This window comes from Polypterus senegalus, chromosome 5 (assembly GCF_016835505.1).
Source record: "Polypterus senegalus isolate Bchr_013 chromosome 5, ASM1683550v1, whole genome shotgun sequence".
Lineage (NCBI taxonomy): Eukaryota > Metazoa > Chordata > Cladistia > Polypteriformes > Polypteridae > Polypterus > Polypterus senegalus.
Window position 1 is genome coordinate 106348235 of NC_053158.1, and position 24309 is coordinate 106372543.

Sequence of the window (24309 nt, forward strand, 5' to 3'; positions counted from 1 at the left end):
AGATTGGTACACAGTCGTAGGTCAGCAGGGTGAAGAGCAACAGGCTGAGCACACACCCTTGTGGGGCCTGTGTGCTCAACGTGATGGTCTTACAGGTGCTATTGCCGATGTCTTGTGATGAATACTCACTCTGTCTAGGATTGGTTCAGACTGCCTGTAACCCCTAGGTTGGATTAGGTAATTTCAGTAAATCGATGGATAAAATGTTTCGAAAATATACAAAAGATAGACCATTCTTAAAACATTTAAAAAGATATGCTCTCCCTGATATCCTAAACTACTTTCACATCCGTGTTGTAAATGTATTTAGTTTTGGAAGAGACATGAAAAGCAGTATGGAAATATACATAGGGCACATGCAAGACAGGAAATAATAAAAAAAAAATAACAAGATTTAAAAAATAGACATTCTAACCTGTCTGTCTAAAAAGAATGTAGCAGGTTATATGACCCATGAAAGCTGAAGGTTAATATTATAAACCCACAAGATTATAAAATTGACAATGCTTTTACATATATTCAGAAAAGTGACTACTGTGATTGCATGGGAATCAGAAAGATTCTGCATCAAAGCTACTTAGATAAGAACAGGAAAAAAAGAAGAAGAGCTGAAAGCCACAATAGAAATTTATGTGGAACCATGGCACCAGTACAGACTGAAAGAGATATTAGTCTAATTCTACACAGTCAGAAGAAGGGCATATTAAGAATATTAATTTAAAAATGTCTCCCTCCCTACCTCTGCATCTTAATCTTTAAAATCAAGACTAATATTTACTTCAGTCTTTTTGCATTGACATATTTTAAAATATGATCCAACTACATAGTGCACATGTTTGATTTAGATGCCAATAAAAAATAAAAACATTTTTGCATTGTAATTTCCATAGAGGAAGGACAGGCATCCTGACCAGGATGGACTATGACACCTTGCTTGGTCAGCAGGCCATAATGGAAGTACTCAACTTATGTTTAGCATAATCTACATTTTAATTAATAACAAGTCAAGTCAAGTTGGGGAGCATGCACTGGTACAGTGCATTGCCACACTCACTGGTACAGTGTCTTGCCACACTCACTACATGTCGAAACAGCTCAGGATCCATGTTGGCAAACCCCAGGTAGACACGCGGTCCAGTCCCACCCTCCGGAAATGACCCTCTATCTGCTGCAGCCAGGTGTTACGTGGGCGACCCCTTGGCCTGGTCCAGCCATTTGGGACCCCAACAATGAGGATCTTATGAACCGGATCACCCACGGGGAAAGTGCACAACATGGCCATAGTGCCGTAACTGACGCTCCCTCACAATGCACGTAATGTGCCTCATTCGGGACTCCATGAGCAACTGCTCATTTGACACAAAGTCAAACCAACAGTACCCAAGGATTTTCCAGAGAGACACAGTACCAAGGGAGTCCAGTCTTCATCTCAGGTCACTGGATAGCGTCCATGTCTCACAACCATATAGTAAGACAGGAAGCACCAGGAATCTAAAGACTTGGACCTTCGTCCTTTTGCATAGATATCGGGAGCGCAACATACCCCTTTCCAGCGACCTCATGACCCCCCCATGCTCTCCCAATCCATCTACTGACTTCAAAGGAAGAGTCAACAGAGCCATGAATGTCACTGTCAAGGTAAGTAAACCTCTCAACAAGGTCAACACTCTCTCCACAAACAGACACACTGCTGATGGCTGTGCCCAAGAGGTCATTAAAGGCCTGGATCTTGATTTTTATCCTGGACACCCACAAGCCCAGACACTCAGACTCCTCACTCAGTCTCTTGAGCGGCCCAATCAGAGTCTTCATTGACTCCGTGAAGATCACAGCATCATCAGCAAAGTCAAGATCCTTGACTTTCTTCACCAACAGATGCCCCACAGCCACTGGACCCCACGACCTTGCCCAACACCCAGTCCATACAAACATTGAACAGAGTAGGAGTAAGAACACACCCCTGACGAACCCTAGAATCAACTGGGAAAAACGCAGACATCCTGCCTACACTCTGCACAGCATTCACAGTACCAGTGTACAGGCCAGCTACGATATCCAGCAACCTCGAGGGGATCCCGCGAACCCTCAGGATGTCCCACAGGGCAGCTCGATCAACTAAGTCGAATGCTTTGCGAAAACCGACAAAGGATACAAAGAAACTCTGCAGATATTCGCGTTTGCGCTCTATGAGAACCCTCAGTGCCAGGATGCAGTCGATGGTAGACTTCTTAGGTATAAAACCAGACTGTTCTGGTCGCTGGTAGGTGAGCAAGTGATCATGGATCCTATTGAGGACGACCCTAGCAAGGACCTTACCCGGTACCGAGAGCAGTGTTATTCCCTGTAGTTGCTGCAATCCAGGAGGTCACCCTTCCCTTTCCAGACATGGACGACAAGTCCTGTTTTCCAGTCAGTTGGGATGATGCCAGTTTTGGAAGCAAAGATTACTTTCAATGCCAGGAGGACCAGCCTGAAGAAGTTCACCCCGGATACTATAGATCCCTACAGCCTTTCCCCCCCTCAGCTGGTTCACCACCTGTGCAATCTCAGTGAGATTGGGTGGTTCACAGCTAATTGGAGGATCAGCCTCAAGAACCATGGACCCAGAGATAGCCAACGTCCTAACCAGAGGATCAGCTTTGAACAACTGCTCAAAGTAGCCAGCCCAGTGGGTCACAACTGCAGTGTCATCCGTAAGGACCATTCCATCAGCTGCTCTGACTGCGACTCTCCGAGGAACAGATTCAGATGTGCGTAATGCTTTGATTCCTCTGTAAGCAGGATGTGGTTTGCTAGACCACAGATGGTGTGTCACTTGCTCACAGATTCTTCTAACAAATGCCTCTTTATCTGCCTTCAGAATCCTTGCAGCTGTCCTTCTCAGTTCCCGGTACAGACCAGAGTTGCCATTGACCTGTGCGCTGCAACTTCTCTCAATGATATCCAGGGTACCCTGCGAGATGAAACACCTTCTTCTGGAAACACCAGTAACACCAACACAACCCTCAGCAACCTTCAGGGTCTTGTCCGGGAGGTCTCCCACATCACATTAGGATCGGAGGTTGTACCCAAATCTGAAAGTTCCTCACGCAAACTGCCTACAAACTCATTAGAAACAGTCTGGCCTTGGAATCTGGCCAAGTCCAGATTCATTTACCTAGCAGGTGGTAACCTACTGGACCTAAGCTGGATCCTAAGAGGAGCAACAACAAGTCTATGGTCAGAATTCACAAATTGGGCACTTCTGTAGACCCTGCAGTCTTGCAAGAGCCTCCAGCGTCTCTCCACGAGGATGTGATCGATCTACTTCATTGCACCACCAGTATTGGAGTACCAAGTCCAACGATGTGGTTCAGGGCACTGGAACCAGGATCCAGAGATTCGCAGCCCCTGACCGTTTGCAAAGTCAAGGAACATGGAGCCACTTTCACCATGGTCACCAGACCCATGGGGACCAAGACAATCCTCATTGCCAGCCCTGTCAGTGCCAGTGGCTGCATTGAAGTTGCCCATGACCAGAGGAGTGTCACTCCGTGGGCACCCATCAACCACCGAGTGAAGCTGCGAATAAAATGTCTCCCTCACTGAGACATCACTCACCACGGTCGGAGCATACACTGAGACAACAGACAAGGCACCCAGGGAGTGCTGTAATCTGAGTCCCATAATACACTGTTACGTAATAACAACAGAACCTTAATTCTGTGATTGTGCTAACATTCAGCTCTAAAAAATTCTGATCTTTCAGCTCCCTCTGGTGTCTGCCAAAAATATTTAACATATGGTATTATGTACTCTACTGATTAAACAAAAATCACAGAAACTGAATACAATTTCAGCATGAAATGTTACCATAATGCATTTTTTGTAAAAATATATCACTACCTAAGTGGTATAAAAGTTTTAAAGGAATTAAAACTGTGCTCATGCTCCATATTGCTCATTTAAAAACTTAAAACATAAATATGTAAAATTCGATAAAATGAAAAAGTGGATAAAATTAAAGCAAACATCTGTAAAATAGATCCAACTGTACACAATAAACATTTAATGTATTCAAAGCAGATCTACAAAAATTCTAAGTAAATGCAGATAGTTTACCTTATGTGCTCCTGGTAAAAGTGGACCTGGAGGCTTCTTCCTTAAGATAAAATGTCTTTGACCATTTTGTAGCAAAAATGTTGGGTTAGATTGGCCATATCTGAAAAGGAAGAATTGGTTAAAGCATGCTGGAAATGCCAAACCTATTTGTCCTTGTTCAGTCCCTTTTCTAGAATCAAACCTGTAGCCTCTGCATGCCAAATGCAAAAGCATACTAGTATCCTATCAAAAGACAGGAGCAGTCTTATATTCCACAACATTAGCACTCCCTTTTCTCTGCACATCTTGTGACATCAACTGTCTGTTTAATTGGCTTCACACTGAATCTCTTCAAAATTATTTTATTTTAATTTAAATAAAAAATGTCACTGAGAGAGCAATGACATATTTAAAAACATTGTGTACATGGTTGACTAAGATGCAAATAAAACAACAACTTTTGCGCTGTAAGTTCCATGTAGGAAGGACAGGCAACCTGACCAGGATGGAGGATGATTCCCTGCCCAGCCACCAGGTCATAATGGCCAGAACACCTTTAAAGTCTGGGAAAGAAGAATAATGGATGGGCTGAGTGAACATGGATGCCAGGAGCAGTTCATTCCTACATACAAAAGGTGGCAGTGTTCCTCTGGGCTGAATCTACTGTAGTTAGGACACCCACGGGTTGGCATGGGAATTGTAGTCGAGAAACATAACCCTTTTGGTGTCCTTGGGTGCCACCAGAGTATGGTATAGTGGTGAGTGATGACTGCCATTGTTTGCACACAACAGAACTGCTTCAGATGACTTATGCCATAATACTAGAAGCAGTCCCGGGTCCAGTTTAAAACAATTCCGCAACCTGACCTCAGAGAGTCAGAGGCAGGAGGCAGCAGGCAACACTAACTTAATGGAAGGGAGGAGAGAAGAAACTGCTTAATATGTTATATTCTTGTGTTGATTTTGGCAGATGCTTGATTGGGAAAATGTTGGTATAACATAAAAAATTCTTCATTTGAACCCAGGGTTGTGATGGGTGATGCTGGACAGGTGCATCTCAATAAATTAGAATATCATTGAAAAGTTCATTTATTTCAGCAATTAAATTCATAAAGTGACTCAAATATTATATACTGTAGATTCATTACACACAGAGTGATGTATTTCAAGCATTTATTTCTTTTCATTTTGCTGATTATGGCTTACAGGTAATGAAAATGTAAAATTCAGTATTTCAGGAAATTAGAATATTACATAAGACCAATAAAAATTATTTTTAATACAGAAATGTGGGTCTACTAATATGTATGTCCATGTACGCACTCAATACTTGGTTGGGGCTCCTTCTGCATGAATTACTGCGTCAATGCGGCATGGCATGCCTGTGGCACTGTTGCGGTGTTATGGAAGACAGGATGCTTTGATAGCGGCCTTCAGCTCAATTGCACTTAATACTTGAATAATGTTGTTAACCTGAAATTTAAAATGACCTGTTCTTTCAACCGCACAATTTCGGCAATCGTTAACATCTTCCGTTTGCGCTTGGGCACGGCCCCTGAAGCAGTAGCAGATCATTTTGAAGCCATAATGAAGGGCTTGACTATGCACAAAGAAACACAAAAGAGCACAACTCTTTACACAGCGAAACACGTTGATGCTGAATGAGCGAGACGAGACTTCCTGGTTAACACTGCATTCAGCACGCAGGAACTTAACTGCGTGCTCTGATTAGTTAGCTTCTCAGTCATCTGCCAATAGCGTCCCTTGTATGAAATCAACTGGGCAAACCAACTGAGGAAGCATGTACAGGAAGTAAAAAGACACATTGTCCGCAGAACCTGCGAAGCAGCGAAAAATCTGCGTTATATATTTAGTTATGCTTTCATATAAAATCCGCGATAGAGTGAAGCTGCGAAAGTCGAAGCGCGATATAGGGAGGGATTACTGTATTGCAAAACAGCATATCCATGTTGTTTAAAGAAGGTAAAAAAACAAAAAGCAAGTGAGATTGTGAGATTCAGCCATTTTAAAAGAAGACTGGTTGTGCTTTTCACTTCACCAATTAAACCGCTCTTCCTTCACAGCACCCTATCCGCACATTTATTGAATGTTGATTCTCAGATGTAAATTGCTGTCTCAACTCTGTGGACAACAAGATAATAACTGAAAAAGGCACACTTACAGTTGCTTATATTATTGCACTATAGAGATGCTTATTTCTTTATGTCGCAAATAGATTGATAATGCATGTGTGTTCCTCAGTGAGAGACAATATTGATTATATGTGTAGCCTCTAATCAAGACACCAGAACCAAACAGATGTTATGCGCATTCATTCATCCATCTTTCTAATCTGCTTATCGAGGTCAAGGTCACAGAGCACCTGCAACCTACCCCAGCAAGCATTGGGGAGGGCAGGGCAAACACACACAGACACAAACACAGGTCATTTTTAACCTAACCTGCAGGTATTTGAACTGTAGGAGGAAAGTGAAACATCTGGGGAGAACATTCAAGCCCTACACAAACATAAACCTCTGTCTCCTTCACTGTAAGATAGCAGTGCTAAAATTGTGCCACTTTGTCATCCAATATTAGTATTATTAATTGCTTTACTTAATAAATGTAATGAATCCATTAATTTATTTTTATATTTTTCTAAGCTAAAATAATAATTAATCTATTTCCAGCCCATTTCTCCCAGGCAGGGTCGCAAGGCAGCTGGAGCCTATTTTAGAAATCATAGGGCAGGAACAAGCAGGACAGAGCACAAATCCATCACAAGGTGAACGCATTGACACACACAATAGGGCCACTTTAGCAATGTGAAATCACCTAAGTTTAATAGCCTGAGGTTCAGTAAGTTCTGTACAGATGTTTTAATATAGGATGAGTGGTAGCACAACTGTCACACCAGCCTTACAGAGACAAGATTCTACATTGAGTTTACATGTTCTCTCCGTGTACTTACATGTTGATTGAAATCAATGCCAGTATATTTACTCATTCAAAAACATTACACTAAAAACAAATCGATAATTTGTTTGTGGCAGTTGTATCATATTCTGTGATTTTAAAAAAATGTAATAAGTTCATTTAAAATTTATTGCTATGTGTACAAAGAACAACGAAACTCACAAATGTTCTTTTCACTGGACGTGTATCTTGTTCTTTGTGCTGATGGGGGATTGTCATAACTGCAGCAAGTATACAAAAAAGCAGGAAACATATCCTTGCCTTTAGAAAACTATTTTCAATTTATATTTGTTTTGACAAGCACATCTCAGAAACACAGAAGGCACGTTTTCCTTAATCAAAACCTTTGCTACTTCAAGGTGGGCATATATGGTAAGACTGTCCTTCACAAAGGTACCTCTGACTCCATTATAAACCAGAAGTGCATGCAAGTTTTGTATTAATTTTTTAATTAATAAAGTATTCACTTTAGAATGCAGTTTCATGTGACCAACTAGTATATACCATGATTATGAAGAAATAACTTTGACTTGAAAATACCAAACCTATCCTGTAACATGGTACATTCGGTCTACAGTAAAACATCTTTATAAATAAAAAAGAAAGAAAATACTTCTAGCATTGGTGTTAGCCAGGAGATCAAAAATGAATATATAACCAGTCTCACTGCAGAGTACTCTTGCACAAGAAGAATAACTCTCACTGGGTCAGTTTAAAGCTGCCAATAAACCTAACCTCCTTGTCTCTAGAATGTAGGATTAAAACCCATACAGACAGAGAAAGAATGGGTAAAATTCTCAAAGGCAGTGCCTAGCGCTAAGTTTTATAACTCGGGACCCTGAAGGTGTATGGCAGTAGCACTACCTAATGTATCACCATGTTCTTAAAGCTTCAATGAACAAATTACCGTTATCTCAAATATACAGAGAAAAGAGTAAATAGAATCCTATACTGTACTTCATTTCAAAAGTGGTTTACATTAGAAATACTGCTTCAGACTTAATGCACAATAGGATTTTAAATTATGGATCTGAAATTTGAAGGATTAGCACTTCAGTGATGAATTCTCCATAGGGCTTTCAATGTGTAAAACTACTGTAGCAGTAGGGGGTGCTAGCACTCCCTTGAACCCTCAGGTACCATGCTAAACACCAGGTAAAAATGCAATAATTATTCTTTTTATTATAAGAACTAGCAAAATACCCGCGCTTCGCAGCGGAGAAGTAGTGTGTTAAAGAAGCAATGAAAAAGAAAAGGAAACATTTTGAAAATAACGTAACATGATTGTCAATGTAATTGTTTTGTCACTGTTGTGATTGATGAGTGTTGCTATCATATATATATATATATATATATATATATATATATATATATATATATATATATATATATATATATATATATATATTAATATATTTACACACACACACATAAATATATATATATATATACATATCTATACATACACACATACATACATACACACACATATATATATACACACAAATACATATATATATATATATATATACATACACACACACATATATAAACATATATATATATATACATACATATCTACATATATACATACACAGCTATTTCAGTATCAGTGCAATATGCTGCTTGTTAAAACGGATAACTCCCGCTCTTACGTGCAAGTCTGCGTGGATATTATGAACTATCGTATTTGTTCAAGTTCTATTTAAATTTTAAATAGAAGGAATTTTTATTTAGTCGACAGAAATATCTTTGGTAGGAATGGTAAAACAGACAGGAATATTATTCCTGAATAAATCAACTCAAACCTTAAACAACTTATAATATTTTGCTCTCCATAAAAATATATCCTGTCTAAATTATACAAGTTAGAAATAAAGTAAGCGTTAAAAGAACAAACATTCAAATTTCTTTACTCTTATGTAATTTTATATAAAAATAAACTTAGATTTTAAATATCCCAAAAGATTTTGCTCTCCATAAAAATATATCCTGTCAAAATTATACAAATTCAAATATGAACATGCTGCATAACAAAACCTAGAAATATAAATAAAATGTGTTCCTTTCAGCAATAACAAATCAAATCATTCAGTTGTCTTTGCTCATATGTCATTTTAGAGCTGGACGCCTGGCATCTTTTTGGCAACAAGTTCGTTTCTGTTTGGTGTGAGGTTCTGTGTTGTGGAGATTCTCAGGATGGATTGCAGGTGCTCATCAGTGAGGCGACTCCTGTGTGCTGTTTTGTTAGTCTTTATCACTGAGAAGAGCTTCTCACACAGATATGTGCTACCAAACATGCACAAGGTTCGAGCCGCATGTAGACGGACTTTTTTTGTTCTTCAAAGTCACCAAAGCGCCGTGCAAACTCAGTGCGCTCAGTTTATCAGCAAAGTGCGATTTGGGAACACCGTAGTGACGACTTGGTTTAACATTACTTGGCAACAGGGAAAGTGGGGCAAATTGCACTGGTGCATTTGTGTCTCCCATAAAAGCAGCTTCACTTGAAATCACTTTGTGATTGTGCACGGGTAAAACGTCCGCTGAAGTGTCAGATTCTTATTTAATTCTTCTGCTTTCTGTATCTTCTGCATTGCATTCAGGTTACCCTGATGTTTTGTCTCATAGTGCCGTCTTAGATTAAATTCTGTAATTACAGCCACATTAGCTCCACAAATGAGACACACGGGTTCAGTAAACATATACTCAGCCTCCCATCGGTTTTAAAGGCTCTGTTTTCAGAATCAACTTTTCTCTTCAGCATCGTGTGAGCTAGCTTCGCAATAACTTGCAGCATCATAAGCTAGACTTGATTAGCGGTAAGTGTTGCAAGGCAGCTGAAGCGCTGCATTATGGGATCTGTAGTTTATTGTGTTACCAGCGCTTCATATACCGGGCCATTAATAACAATAATACAGTATATAAAATGATCTCGGGGCGGATATAATTACGCGGGCGGATGTGGCCCATGGCCTTGAGTTTGACACATATGGACTAAATAGAACTTGAAAATATATATTTTTTTAAATGTGATCGCGCAATTCAGATAGAGTTGACGCGCACTACAGCCTGCATGCCTCAATAAGTCATCCTCCCCTCGCTCTTACTTTTTTACCGTTCATCTAATGAATACACTGAGTATGGCTTTACCAAAACAATCATTGATGGCGAATAAAGTATCCATTATTCGAGTATGTAGATCGGGATATATATATACATATATATATATACCCGTGTATCAGCGAGAAGTAGTGTGTTAAAAAGCTAGAAAAAGAAAAGGGAACATTTTAAAAATAACGTAACATGACTGTCAATATACAGTATTTGTTTTGTGAGTGTTACTGAGTGTTGCTGTCATCAAGGATTTGATTATCATTATTTCTTTCAATCAGGTTCGTATTTGTAGGATGTGTTGTGTTCAAGTTACATTCCGTGTTTGTCAATCGTTGTAAAGATGACAGGTTTCATTCATCGATTCGTTTCTTACTGCATCAATAAACAGCTCATCTTCTTCTTTATCTGAGACCTGACACACTGCATGCACGGGTTTTTTTTTACACTGTCTTCCTTTAGCGGAACATTAACTTTTTCCACCGTGTGCTTTGTTTCCGCAGTAGCTGGATTTATGAATATGCTTGTATCAGACGCTTCATATTTTTTGCTGCCTTTTCAATTCTGTAATTGGTTTTGTTCAGCTCTTTGGAACTGTTGCTTTTATCTGTGCACTGCGTCAGTTCCGTGAGCGCTCGGTGTACATGCATCGAAGGTTCCCAGCTGTGCTGGTGCCATCTCGTGCTATGTCCATGGCTGTATTTAATGTTACCTTAGTCCTGGCACTTAAAACTTTCTCTCGCAGTTTCGCTGAGTTTGTACCAAACACCACCGTGACCATCTCATCTTCCTCTGCATAAGCACAGTCCTTAACCCGTGAATATTTACCCGTGGCAGTTTGCTATTGGATTGCCGCTGACGGACGACCTTATATGGGCAGGCACTAAATTACAAGCGCCAGCGCAGCCTGTCTATGAACTTAATTTAAAGTGTAGGTTTACATCGTGCTTTGTTTCCGAAGTAGCAGAACTCATAAATATGGTTGTATATGTCACTTTCGCTTCTTATTGTTTCGCTGCCTTCTAAATTATATAATGCATGTTTTCTTCAGCGCTTTTTGGAGGTCTTCCTGGTTTTCTATGTACTGCGTGATTACGTGAAGGCGTGATGATGTCACACGAAACTCCGCCCCCACGGCGTTCAAGCTCATCTCCATTACAGTAAATGGAGAAAAACAGCTTCCAGTTATGACCATTACGCGTAGAATTTCGATATAAAACCTGCCCAACTTTTGTAAGGAAGCTGTAAGGAATGAACCTGCCAAATTTCAGCCTTCCACCCACACGGGAAGTTGGAGAATTAGTGATGAGTCAGTGAGTGAGTCAGTCAGTGAGTGAGTGAGTGAGTGAGTGAGGGCTTTGCCTTTTATTAGTATAGATTACGTGCACTAAGCACCCTCCACTCCACACTACTCATAAATAAACCAATAACTACAATAATAAATCACAATCCTCCACTCCCAGACGCGTTGCCCTCCTACCACCCAGCTCAGCTCGCCGTCTGGGAGCTCCCACAATCCTTTTATAGTTCCTGACCCGGAAATGTTTCTCATCCTTCAGTCCATAATTCCCTATCACTTCCGGGTCAGATAAAAGTCCGGGGTATAGGACAAAAAGAAGTCTTTGGTCCTCCCTGCAGCTCCCTCTTGCGGCCCCTGTGGTATCCAGCAGGGTGAAGAAAAAACAATTCACCACAATTCAGGCCTATCATTGCCTAAGTCTACAATCAAGAGAAGACTTCACACAACTAAATACTGAGGGTTTACCACAAGGGGCAAAATACTGATAATCCTCGAAAATAGGAAGGGCACATTAGACTTTGCCAGAAAATATAAAAAAAAAAACTGTCCAAAACTGTTCAAGCAGTTTTCTTCGGACAAATTAAATTAAGATCATTACAGTGTATAACAGAATGATGAATAGAGAATAATATGGAGAACAGAAGGAACGGCTCATGATCTGTAGCATACCACATCATCTGTGAAACATGGTTGATTTGATGCATGCGTGACTGCCAATGGAAGTGGGTCAGTGGTGTTTGATATGGCTACTGACAATAGTTGTAGTGTGATTTTTGGTGTACAGGGCTATACTGTCTGCTCATATTCAGAGAAATACTGCACAACTGACAGAACGACGCATTACAGTGCAGATGGACAATGAGCCAAAACATACTGTGACAGCAATCCAAAAGCTTTTCAAGGAAAGGTAGTTGAATATTCTTCACTGATCAAGTCAATCAACTGATCTCAACCCAAATGGACATGCATTTCACTTGCTGAAGAAAAAACTGAAGGCAGAAAGTCCAACAAACAAACAGTACCTAAAGATAGCTACAGTAAAGGCCAAGCAAAGCATCAGTAGGATGGAAAAAGCAATGGGTAACAGACATCAGAAAATCATTGACTGCAAAGGATTTTGAACCAAGTATTGAAAATGACCATTAGATTCATGATTATGTTAGTTTGTCCAAATAATTTTGAGCCCCAGAAAATTGAGGGGAATCATGTATAAAAATGGCTGCCTTTTCTAAAATTGGGGGGAATCATGTATAAAAATGAGTGCCTTTTCTAAATTGCTCATACAATGTTTTTGTCAGATGCCTTAAAATAAAACTACAAGTCTACACTGCAATCACATCTTGATTACTTTATTTCAAATCCATTGTAGTGGTGCACATAGCCAAAATTATGAAAATTGTACCACTGTCCAAATATGTATGGACCTAACTGTACATTGGAAAAAATGCATATTTTCTAAAATACATTTTATGACTCAGGCACCGCCGCAAGTGGCAGCCTTTCCAGCAGCTCCGTGTACGACTTTATTTGTCTACCATTTTTTCCATTTTACAGATCACTCCTATCACTTTCTTTTAAGTGGACTCGTTCCCGGGACACTTTTTACTACTTTTTACTACTTGGACATGAATTTTTACATGACGAGACTCGTCTATTTAAGTAGTCAACTTCAAGCGCTGAGAACAAATGCCCGTGCTGGTGTGGTTCCCTATTTACCTGACGAGGTAAGAAGGCGATATCGTTGCAACAGAGCCGGACCTAAGCTAAAGGCGAAGCGACTTGCGAGAAAGTGGTGCTACAAGCCTTCGGTGCCTACTGTGATCCTGGGAAATGTGAACTCATTACCAAATAAGATCGACGAACTGGCCGTGCTGATAAAATATGTCAGAACCTACAGGGAATGCAGTTTGTTGTGTTTTTGTGAAACGTGGCTAACAACTACCATCCCAGATGCTGTGATGGAGCTACCCGGGTTTAGCACAGTTAGAGTGGACAGAGACGCAAATACCTGCGGGAAGCAGAAAGGAGGAGGACTCGCTCTCTATGTAAATACAAGGTGGTGCAACTCTGGACATGTAAACGTCAAAATCTCCACTTGCTGCAGGGAAATCGAACTGTTGGCTGTAAGTCTGTGTTTCTATTACTTGCCCAGAAAGTTTTGACACGTCATTGTTGCTATTGTTTACATCCCTCCTCGGGGGGACATGGAGATAGCAGGTGACATCATCCATTCTATTGTTGCTAAATTACAAACACAGCACCCCGAGGTGCTTGTGCTAATCGTTGGAGACTTTAACCATGTGACGTTTGACAAAACATTTCCTGTTTTCTCCCAGTATGTGGATTGTAACACCCGGGGAAATAAGACTATTGACCTACTGTATGCAAATGTTAAAGATGCATACAGCACCACCCCGCTGCCTGTGCTTGGGAAAGCAGATCATAACCTGGTTCTGCTTCAGTCTCACTACAAACCAAGAGTGAGGGAGCTACCTACAACCACACGCTCATTTAGGAATTGGTCCCCTGAGGCAGAGCAGGCTCTGAGAGACTGCTTTGGAACTATGGACTGGGATATCCTGCAGGGATCATATAGTAAGAACATTGAGGAGGTTGTTGACTGCACTACTGACTACATCAACTTCTGTATGGACATTGTAGTTCCAGTAAGAACAGTACGCTGCTATGCTAACATCCAAGCCATAAATTACAAGTGACATCAAGGGCCTTCTGAACCAGAAGAAAAGGGCTTTTAAAGGCAGTGACCAGCATGAGGTCAAGCGCGTGCAGAATGAACTCAGAGTCCAACTCAGGGCGGCAAAGGAGCAGTACAGGAGAAAGCTGGAGCCGAAGTTGCAGAATAACAGCATGAAGGAAGTGTGGGATGGGACAAAGATCATCATTGACTACAGCTCGAAGCGAGGTGCCACCATCGAGAGAGACATGGGGAGAGCAAACCCAAATGAACAACTTCTTTAACAGGGATAGATAGATAGATAGATAGATAGATAGATAGATAGATAGATAGATAGATAGATAGATAGATAGATAGATAGATAGATAGATAGATAGATAGATACTTTATTAATCCCACGGGGAAATTTACATACTCCAGCAGCAGCATACTGATAAAAACAATATTAAATTAGAGATTGATAACAATGAAAGTATAACAGACAGACAATAATTTTGTATAATATTAACGTTTACCCCACCAGGGGGAATTGAAGAATTGCATAGTGTGGGGGAGGAACGATCTTCTCAGTCTGTCAGTGGAGGAGGACAGTGACAGCAGTCTGTCGCTGAAGCTGCTCCTCTGTCTCGAGATGATCCTGTTCAGTGGATGCAGTGGATTTTCTATTATTGACAGGAGCTTGCTCAGCGCCCGTTGCTCTGCCACAGATGTCAAACTGTCTAGCTTTGTGCCTACGATAGAGCCTGCCTTACTCACCAGTTTGTCCAGGCATGAGGCATCCCTCTTCTTTATGCTGCCTTCTTAGCACACCACCGCATAGAAGAGGGCGCTCGCCACAACCGCCTGATAGAACATCTGCAGCATCTTATTGCAGATGTTGAAAGATGCCAGCTTTCTAAGGAAGTATAGTCGGCTCTGTCCTTTCTTACACAGCGCATCAGTATTGGCAGTCCAGTCCAATTTATCATCCAGCTGCACTCCCAGGTATTTATAGATCTGCACCCTCTGCACACAGTCACCTCTGATGATCACGGGGTCCATGAGGGGCCTGGTCCTCCTAAAATCCACCACCAGCTCCTTGGTTTTGCTGTTGTTTAGTTGTAGGTGGTTTGAGTCGCACCATTTAACAAAGTCTTTGATTTGTTTCCTATACTTCTCCTCTTGCCCACTCCTGATGCAGCACACGATAGTAGTGTCGTCTGCAAACTTTTGCACATGGCAGGACTCCGAATTGTATTGGAAGTCCAATGTATATAGGCTGAACAGGACCGGAGAAAGTACAGTCCCCTGCGGCGCTCCTGTGTTGCTGACCACAATGTCAGACCTGCAGTTCCCGAGACACACAAACAGTGGAACCTCGGTTCATGAACGTCTCGAAACACATACATATGGTTTACAACCAAAAAGTTCACCAAACTTTTGCATCTGTTCACGACCACAGACTCAGTATACAAACAAGCCAGTTTCCCTTTCGGTTTGTGCACGCGGCTGTATTCAATAAGGGCGCGCACAAAAAGGCGAACTTCAAAAGGGCGACCTCAATTGGGCGCGTCGAATAAAGGCCCACGTAAATAAAGGTGAGCTACAAAACGGCGACCTCAATTGAGCGCGGTGAATAAAAGCGTTCATAGATAATTTAGTTCAAATGGCTCTGGAATATGTGAAGAGCAAGAAAGGTGCAGATCTACTCGTAGTCAAGGGCTACATATTCAGAAAGGAGAAAACTATCTTCGAATATCTACTTGGCATTGCACATAATCTGCAGCTTCAAGTGTAACACAACAATGAGTAAGAGCAGAAAACAACGAAACATAGAGAGCTTTAGAAACAGTTCGTTAGAAGTTCATGCATTAATCAATTGGATGTTTTAATATTCTTGCTTTCGCCTTTTTATACGTTCAATCATTGCCTTTATCTAATACATTTTCTGTAATAATTTTGTTGCGTTTGCCTTTATTCGCTGCGCCCAATTGAGGTCACCCTTTTGAAGCTTGCCTTTATTTATGCGGGCTTATTGAAAGATACCTGCGCACGCCTATGATTTCCGCACGTGTTCAGTCTCTCCCTGTGGAGCAAGAGAGAGAGAGAGAGACACACACACACACGCAGACACACACACACACACGAGAGAGATGGCTGAACGCATAAGGCTTGTTTATAAAGAGACAGATCTGAGCATTGTTTAAACCTCGTTGCATTTAATGAAGACTTTTTTTCTATTGGATTTTAACCTCCACTTCTGTTTACAGCGATCGGTTCGTAGCGTGCATTGTTGCAATATTACTTTTCTTGGTGGTTTATTAAATTAAGGATTTTTCAAATGTTCATTTTTTTCCCTGTGCTTAAAACTTGTTTTAAAAAAAAGTGTTTTTAGCAAGTGGTTCATAGCACTACAGCGCAAACTCTTGCAGTGTTAGTTTTCTCTGTTGTTCAAGGTTTTCTCAGTGTTATTCAATGTTTTTACATTTAGTTTACTAATATGCTGTGCATTCTATGGTATAATTAACTATATTTGTGTTTAAAAATCTTTAAAAAAATATATTTACATACAGTTCGTACGGTCTGGAACGGATTAATTGTATTTACATACAATCCTAAGGGGGAAATTACTTCGGTTCACGACCAAATCGGTTTACGACCAGAGTTTTGGAACGAATTATGGTCATGAACCAAGGTTCCACTGTACTGAGGTCTGTCTTTAAGATAGTCCACGATCCATGCTACCAGGTATGAATCTACTCCCATGTCTGTCAGCTTGTCCCTGAGGAGCAGAGGTTGGATGGTGTTGTAGGTGCTAGAGAAGTCCAGAAACACAATTCTTACAGCACCACTGCCTCTGTCCAAGTGGGAGAGGGATCAGTGTAGCATGTAGATGATGGCATCCTCCGCTCCCACCTTCTCCTGGTACGCAAACTGCAGAGGGTCGAGGGCGTGGCAGACCTGTAGCCTCAGGTGGTGAAGCAGCAGCCTCTCCATGGTCTTCATCACATGTGACGTCAGAGCAACAGGCCAAAAGTCATTCAGCTCACTAGGTTGTGATACCTTTGGGACTGGGGTGATGCACGAACCGCCTTTAAAAGCCATTTTCTTTTGGTTCAAAAGGCCCTTGATGTCACTTGTAATCCATGGCTTGGTTGTTAGCATAGCAGTGTACTGTTCTTACTGGAACTACACCCTAACTGAACAATCAGTTCTTGAAGGTGATTTGTTGGAAGCAGGAAAAATGAGCAAGTGCAAGGATCTGAACAACTCTGACAAGGGCCATATATTGTGATGGCTAGACAGCTGGGTCAGAGCATCTCCAAAATGGCAGGTCTTACAGGGTGTTCCCAATATGCAGTGCTTTGTACCTAACAATAGTGGGGCAAACCGTGAACCTGTAACAGAGTCATAGAACACAAGGCTCATTGATGCAAAGGCTAGTCCATCTGATGTTAACACACAAAAGAGCTACTGAAGGAAAAATGTCTGAGTAGTTTAAGGCTGACCATGACAGAAAGGCATCTAAACACACAGTGCATCACAGCATGCTACATATAGGGCTGCATAGCTGCAGACAAGTCAGAGTGCCCATGCTGCCTCCTCCATTGCCGAAAGTGCCTACAATGCGCAAGTAATCATCAGAACTGAACTACGGAGCAATGGAATAAGGTGTTCTGGTCTGATGAATCATGTTTTCTTTTAGATTATGTGGATGACTGGGTGTATGTGCATCATTTACCTGGTGAATAGATGGCAGCAGGATGCACTATGGGAAGAAGGCATGCTGGAGAAGTAGTGTGATGCTCTCTGCAATCTTCTGCTAGCAAACCTTAAGTTCTGGCATCCATGTGGATGTTACCTATAACACATACCACAATATAAAGATTCTTGCAAACCATGTAGAACCCTTTAATGGTAATGGTATTCCCTGATTTCAGAGGCCTCTTTCATTAGGATAATGAGCCCTGTCACTCTGCAAAAATTGTTCAGGAATGGTTTGAAGAAGAAGTTTACGTTCTCCCCGTGTCTGCATGGGCTTCCTCCCACAGTACCATGGTGGTTATGTGAACTGGCAATCCTACATTTGCCCTAGCATGTGGTTGGAGAATGCATGTGTGTTTTGCTCCGCGATGGACTGGTGCCCTATCCAGAGTTTGTTCCAGCCTTGTGCAAAATGCTAGCTGGGACAGACTCCAGTACTCCCTATGAAAATGTTCAGGACAAGTGGGTTAGACAATGACTGACTGACTGACTGACTGGTTTGAAGAACATTGCAAAGAGTTCAAACTGTTAACATGGCCTCCAAATTCCCCAGATCTCAATCTGATCGAGCATCTGTGGGATTTGCTGGAAAAAGAAGTCTGATCCATGGAGGCCCCACCTCACAACCTACAGGAACCTGTTACTTGGTCTTGGTGTGAGATACCAAAGGGCACCTTCAGGAATTTTTTGGAATTCATGACTTCATGGGTCAGATCTGTTTCAGCAGCACAAGGAGGACCTAAGCAATATTAGACTAGTGGCTTTAATATTGTGGTTAAACAGTGCATAATCTTTGTAAATTTAATGAATCAGAAAAATTAATATGCTCACTACATTTGGTTCAACCCTCACATTTAAAACTCATTTTAAAGTACCTCATAGGTACAATATGTTCCTTCATATAACCACAAGTAAGAATTTAATACAATAGATGTCTGCTCTTCTTTTGTACAGCAATTTACAAAGTAAAAAAGTTAAGAAGAAAAAATGAAGGCAACTTGGAACTGGGTCATGCATCTTGAGAAAACAATGTTAGCCAAAGCCTGTTGAGCAGCTTAAGACATAGGGCCTTCACAGGTTTTGCTCCTTTTAAGACCTAAAGACAAAGTCAAGGTATACAGTGGTGTGAAAAACTATTTTCCCCCTTCCTGATTTCTTATTCTTTTGCATGTTTGTCACACAAAATGTTTCTGATCATCAAACACATTTAACCAATAGTCAAATATAACACAAGTAAACACAAAATGCAGTTTTTAAATGATAGTTTTTATTATTTAGGGAGAAAAAACAATCCAAACCTACATGGCCCTGTGTGAAAAAGTAATTGCCCCCTTGTTAAAAAATAACCTAACTGTGGTGTATCACACCCGAGTTCAATTTCCGTAGCCACCCCCAGGCCTGATTACTGCCACACCTGTTTCAATCAAGAAATCACTTAAATAGGAGCTGCCTGACACTGAGAAGTAGACCAAAAGCACCTCAAAAGCTAGACATCATGCCAAGATCCAAAGAAATTCAGGAACAAATGAGAACAAACGTAATTGAGATCTATCAGTCTGGTAAAGGTTATAAAGCCATTTCTAAAGCTTTGGGACTCCAGCGAACCACAGTGAGAGCCATTATCCACAAATGGCAAAAACATGGAACAGTGGTGAACCTTCCCAGGAGTGGCCGGCCGACCAAAATTACCCCAAGGCGCAGAGGCGACTCATCCGAGAGGTCACAAAAGACCCCAGGACAACGTCTAAAGAACTGCAGGCCTCACTTGCCTCAATTAAGGTCAGTGTTCATGACTCCATCATAAGAAAGAGACTGGGCAAAAACGGCCTGCATGGCAGATTTCCAAGACGCCAACCACTGTTAAGCAAAAAGAACATTAGGGCTTGTCTCAATTTTGCTAAGAAACATCTCAATGATTGCCAAGACTTTTGGGAAAATACCTTGTGGACTGATGAGACAAAAGGCAAATGTCCCGTTACATCTGGTGTAAAAGGAACACAGCATTTCAGAAAAAGAACATCATAGCAACAGTAAAATATGGTGGTGGTAGTGTGATGGTCTGGGGTTGTTTTGCTGCTTCAGGACCTGGAAGGCTTGCTGTGATAGATGGAACCATGAATTCTACTGTCTACCAAAAATCCTGAAGGAGAATGTCCGGCCATCTGTTCGTCAACTCAAGCTGAAGCGATCTTGGGTGCTGCAACAGGACAATGACCCAAAACACACCAGCAAATCCACCTCTGAATGGCTGAAGAAAAACAAAATGAAGACTTTGGAGTGGCCTAGTCAAAGTCCTGACCTGAATCCAATTGAGATGCTATGGCATGACCTTAAAAAGGCGGTTCATGCTAGAAAACCCTCAAATAAAGCTGAATTACAACAATTCTGCAAAGATGAGTGGGCCAAAATTCCTCCAGAGCTGTAAAAGACTCATTGCAAGTTATCGCAAACGCTTGATTGCAGTTATTGCTGCTAAGGGTGGCCAAACCAGTTATTAGGTTCAGGGAGCAATTACTTTTTCACACAGGGCCATGTAGGTTTGGATTTTTTTTTCCCCTAAATAATAAAAAACATCATTTAAAAAGTGCATTTTGTGTTTACTTGTGTTATATTTGACTAATGGTTAAATGAGTTTGATGATCAGAAACATTTTGTGTGACAAACATGCAAAAGAATAAGAAATCAGGAAGGGGGCAAATAGTTTTTCACACCACTGTATCTCCTCATATTTGAACGGATAACAACCCAACATAACTTCTTTTCTAACCCGCAAAGCTCAAAAGGTATACTAAGACTTGGAACAGAAGCTTGTGGATAATTACAACATCCTTAGCAGCTCCATTACCACTGGCCTGTATTACAGGGCTGAGAATAATCTGTTATATCTGGTGGATGAACACCAGGGGGAATTGCACCACCAGCTAATTGTCCCTTGTCCCTTTAGCACTAGAATTACCAGAGCCTACAAGAAAACTCTTAAATCCGGCCCACCTTAAATCCGTTCGCACCTTTCCGTCTGCATCTTTTGGCCTGTAAATGTGCCGATTAAGACAAGTAGCAAGCAGCCTATTCCATTCCCCTGCCATCTCAGAAAGTTCTCAACAACATTCTCCCAGCTCATGCCTTGTTTGATTATCTGGGAGTGAGTGAACTGCTGGAGTTTTAGAGTGGAAATAATAGATCGTTATTTGAAACACATGCATTTCATGTGTGTTCTGTTTCTATAGTAATCTGTGTAAACACATTGTTAAAAGAGAAACTTTTTCATATTTTAGTAATAAATATTACAAAATGAAGGTATAAAATATAGAATGTGTGAAGCCTGAAGTCCAAAGATCAAATAAACATTTTCACAAATGGGTCAAGGACGATACAACAGCTTCTGTGGGGTAGTGGTAAGATTTGCTAACTTGTAATCAAGGGGCCATCGGTTTGATCCTGACTGTCTCCTGTATTTGCTGTTTTCAGTAGTGAGCTGCTCTTATTGTTAATATTATACAGTACACACATACATTTAGTTTGCGTCTGTAACAGACCGTGTACATTTATAGTACTATACTTGTAAAAGTTACCTTTTTTTTCACTTTTACTCTCCAGTCACGATCACCATACATACACTGCCCTAGGGATCTGACGCTGTTAGATTTTATTTGAAACTGGGAATAACTGTGGATGTGAGTGGTGTTTTGAGGCAATGGAACTGGACATTCTCTGATCTGGAGGGATAAAAGCTGACATACAAACTTCTTTTGTCTGAATAAAATAATAAAGTGACAGACTTTATTTTTTTATTCAGTTTTATTAAGTGTTCCTGCTGCACTGAATAAGCTCATGCCTTCTGGTGCACGATGTCGACACAGCATGGAGAAAAAAAAGAAAGAGACAAATATGTGGGACATTGGGTATAAAATTAATCAGAAAACATCATCACAATAATGCAGTATTATTTGAAAATGAACAGCGTGAGATCGGGTGTGAATTTACACTGGTGCTGTTACTTAGAGTCAGATCGGAGGTGTTAGAGCGTGATCCTGAATGAGAGAATAAAACTGGAGCTTATTCAGTGCAGCCTTCTGGTGTACAATGTCGACGCAGCATGGAGAAAAAAAATGAGACAAATATATGGGACATTGCATTAGTGCGATGATGTTTTCTGATTAATTTTATACCCAATTTCCCATATATTTGTCTCTTTCTTTTTTTTCTCCATGCTGCGTCGACATTGTGCACCAGAAGGCGCGAGCTTATTCAGTGCAGCAGGAACACTTACTAAAACTGAATTAAAAAAATAAATTGATGGTGAGATACAAAGAAAGCAGATTCAGCAGTGTTTGTGTGTCAGCTTTTATCCCTCCAGATCAGAGAATGTCCAGTTCCATTGCCTCAAAACAACACTCACATCCACAGTTATTCCCAGTTTCAAATAAAAACTAACAGCGTCAGATCCCTAGGGCAGTGTATGTATGGTGATCGTAACTGAGAGAATAAAAGTGAAAAAAAAGGTAACTTTTACAAGTACAGTACTATAAATGTACATGGTCTGTTACAGATGCAAACCAAATGTATGTGTGTACTGCATAATATTAACAATAAGAGCAGCTCACTACTGAAAACAGAAAATACAGGAGACAGTCAGGACCGAACAGGTGGCCCCTTGATTACAAGTCAGCAATTCTTACCACTACCCCACAGAAGCTGTTGTATTGTCCTTGACCTTTTTGTGAAAGTGTTTATTTGATCTTTGGACTTCAGGCTTCAAACATTCTATAGTTAATTCCTACATTTTGTAATATTTATTACTAAAATATGAAAGGGTTTCTGTTTTAACAATGTGTTTACACAGATTACTGTAGAAACAGAACAAGCATAAAATACATGTGTTCCAATTAACAATCTATTATTTCCACTCTAAAACTCCAGCAGTTCACTCATTCCCAGATAATCAGACAAGGCATGAGCTGGGAGAATGTTGTAAACGTTCTGCGACGGTGGGGGAATGGAATAGCCGGCTGCTTGCTGCTTGTCTTAATCAGCACATTTACAGAACAAAAGACTCTGATGGAGAGGTGCAAACGGATTTAAGGTGGGCCGAATTTACGGGTTTTTTCATAGGCTCTGGTAATTCTAGTGTTAAGTGACAGCTCTATAAAGTGGCAAATGTATATCTATTAAGAATCCATATGCGGGTTCAACAAAACACTTGAGAATTAAAATGCTGTACCTGGCTTCAGTACTTGTGTGTGACATGATAATCAAACCAGGGTCCATGATTCATGAATGGCCATATTGCCTCCCAGAGTGCTGGAAATGAAAAGTATGCTTGAACTGGGGGCGATACAGGAAAGCTTTAGTCCCTGGTCAAAACCTATTGTACTTGTGCCAAAACCTAATGGTAATTGCCATTTCTGTAATGATTTGCAACAACTCAGCCTAGTCACCTGATTGGATGTTTAACCCCTGACACATGTGGACGATAACCTTTAAAAGCTAGGGAAAGCACAGTATTTGTGTACTGCCTATTTGGATGAAGTGGTCATCTATTCTAGAAGATGGGAGGGACACCAAGTGCACATTTTGGTGGTGCACCGAACCATTCACCAAGTGGGCCTGCATATTAGTCCAAACATGTTATTTTAGATTGATCAAGGCTAAATATTTGGTTGGCAGGGGCATCATCTGACAGGCAGGGTGGTTTAGTGGTTAAGGCTTTGGATTTCAAACACTAAGGTTGTGGTTCAAATCTTGTCATTGACACTATGTGACCCAGAGCAAGTCACTTCACCTGCCTGGGAACCATCAGTCAAAATCCTCCCGACACCTGAATGAGTCAGTTTGACTCGATCATAGTGACTGAGTTGAACTGTCAGAAGCCCTACTTTAATTTTTAATAAGTTGGCACCCTCTTGTACTTGCTCTTTATCTCATCCTCACAATTATATGTAGGTTGGCTGGTTCCCCAGATCTAGCTCTGGCAAGACTTGTAAATCTTACAACAGATATGCAAAAAACTTTAGGAAAGGAAGCCTTTACTCATGGGAGGTTAAGTTTGGGTAGTTTAAAGCAAAAATGAGTTCACGTACTATGCAAGATATATCTCACTTTCCTCCATCCCAAAAATTGAACACCTTTACTACTATTGTAGTTTGTTTACTAATACTTTCACAGATTTGGAGTCTAACAATTTATTATGGACCCATCTTAGAATGAGGCCCATGACATGGATGTTGTGAAGTACAGTATAGTACAAATAATGGAGAACAAATGGATTATGGGAGTTTGAAAATGTTTTGTGTTAGGTTATGTCATAAACAATGTGAAACTTTACTAATTTAAGTCATATATTGTTATACTACACTGAATGCACAACTTCAGTGTAGTAACACTGGGATGTTGCTTGAGTGGT

At 40.7% G+C, this 24309-nt stretch overlaps 1 protein-coding gene across 1 annotated transcript in view; it reads right to left on the reverse strand.

The window, feature by feature from the left end:
• Positions 1-24309, reverse strand: part of acad11 (acyl-CoA dehydrogenase family, member 11) — a 559410-nt gene that overhangs the window by 534136 nt on the left and 965 nt on the right. The window contains 1 exon segment of the mRNA XM_039754106.1: positions 4102-4201. Coding sequence (XP_039610040.1) covers positions 4102-4201 — 100 coding nt within the window.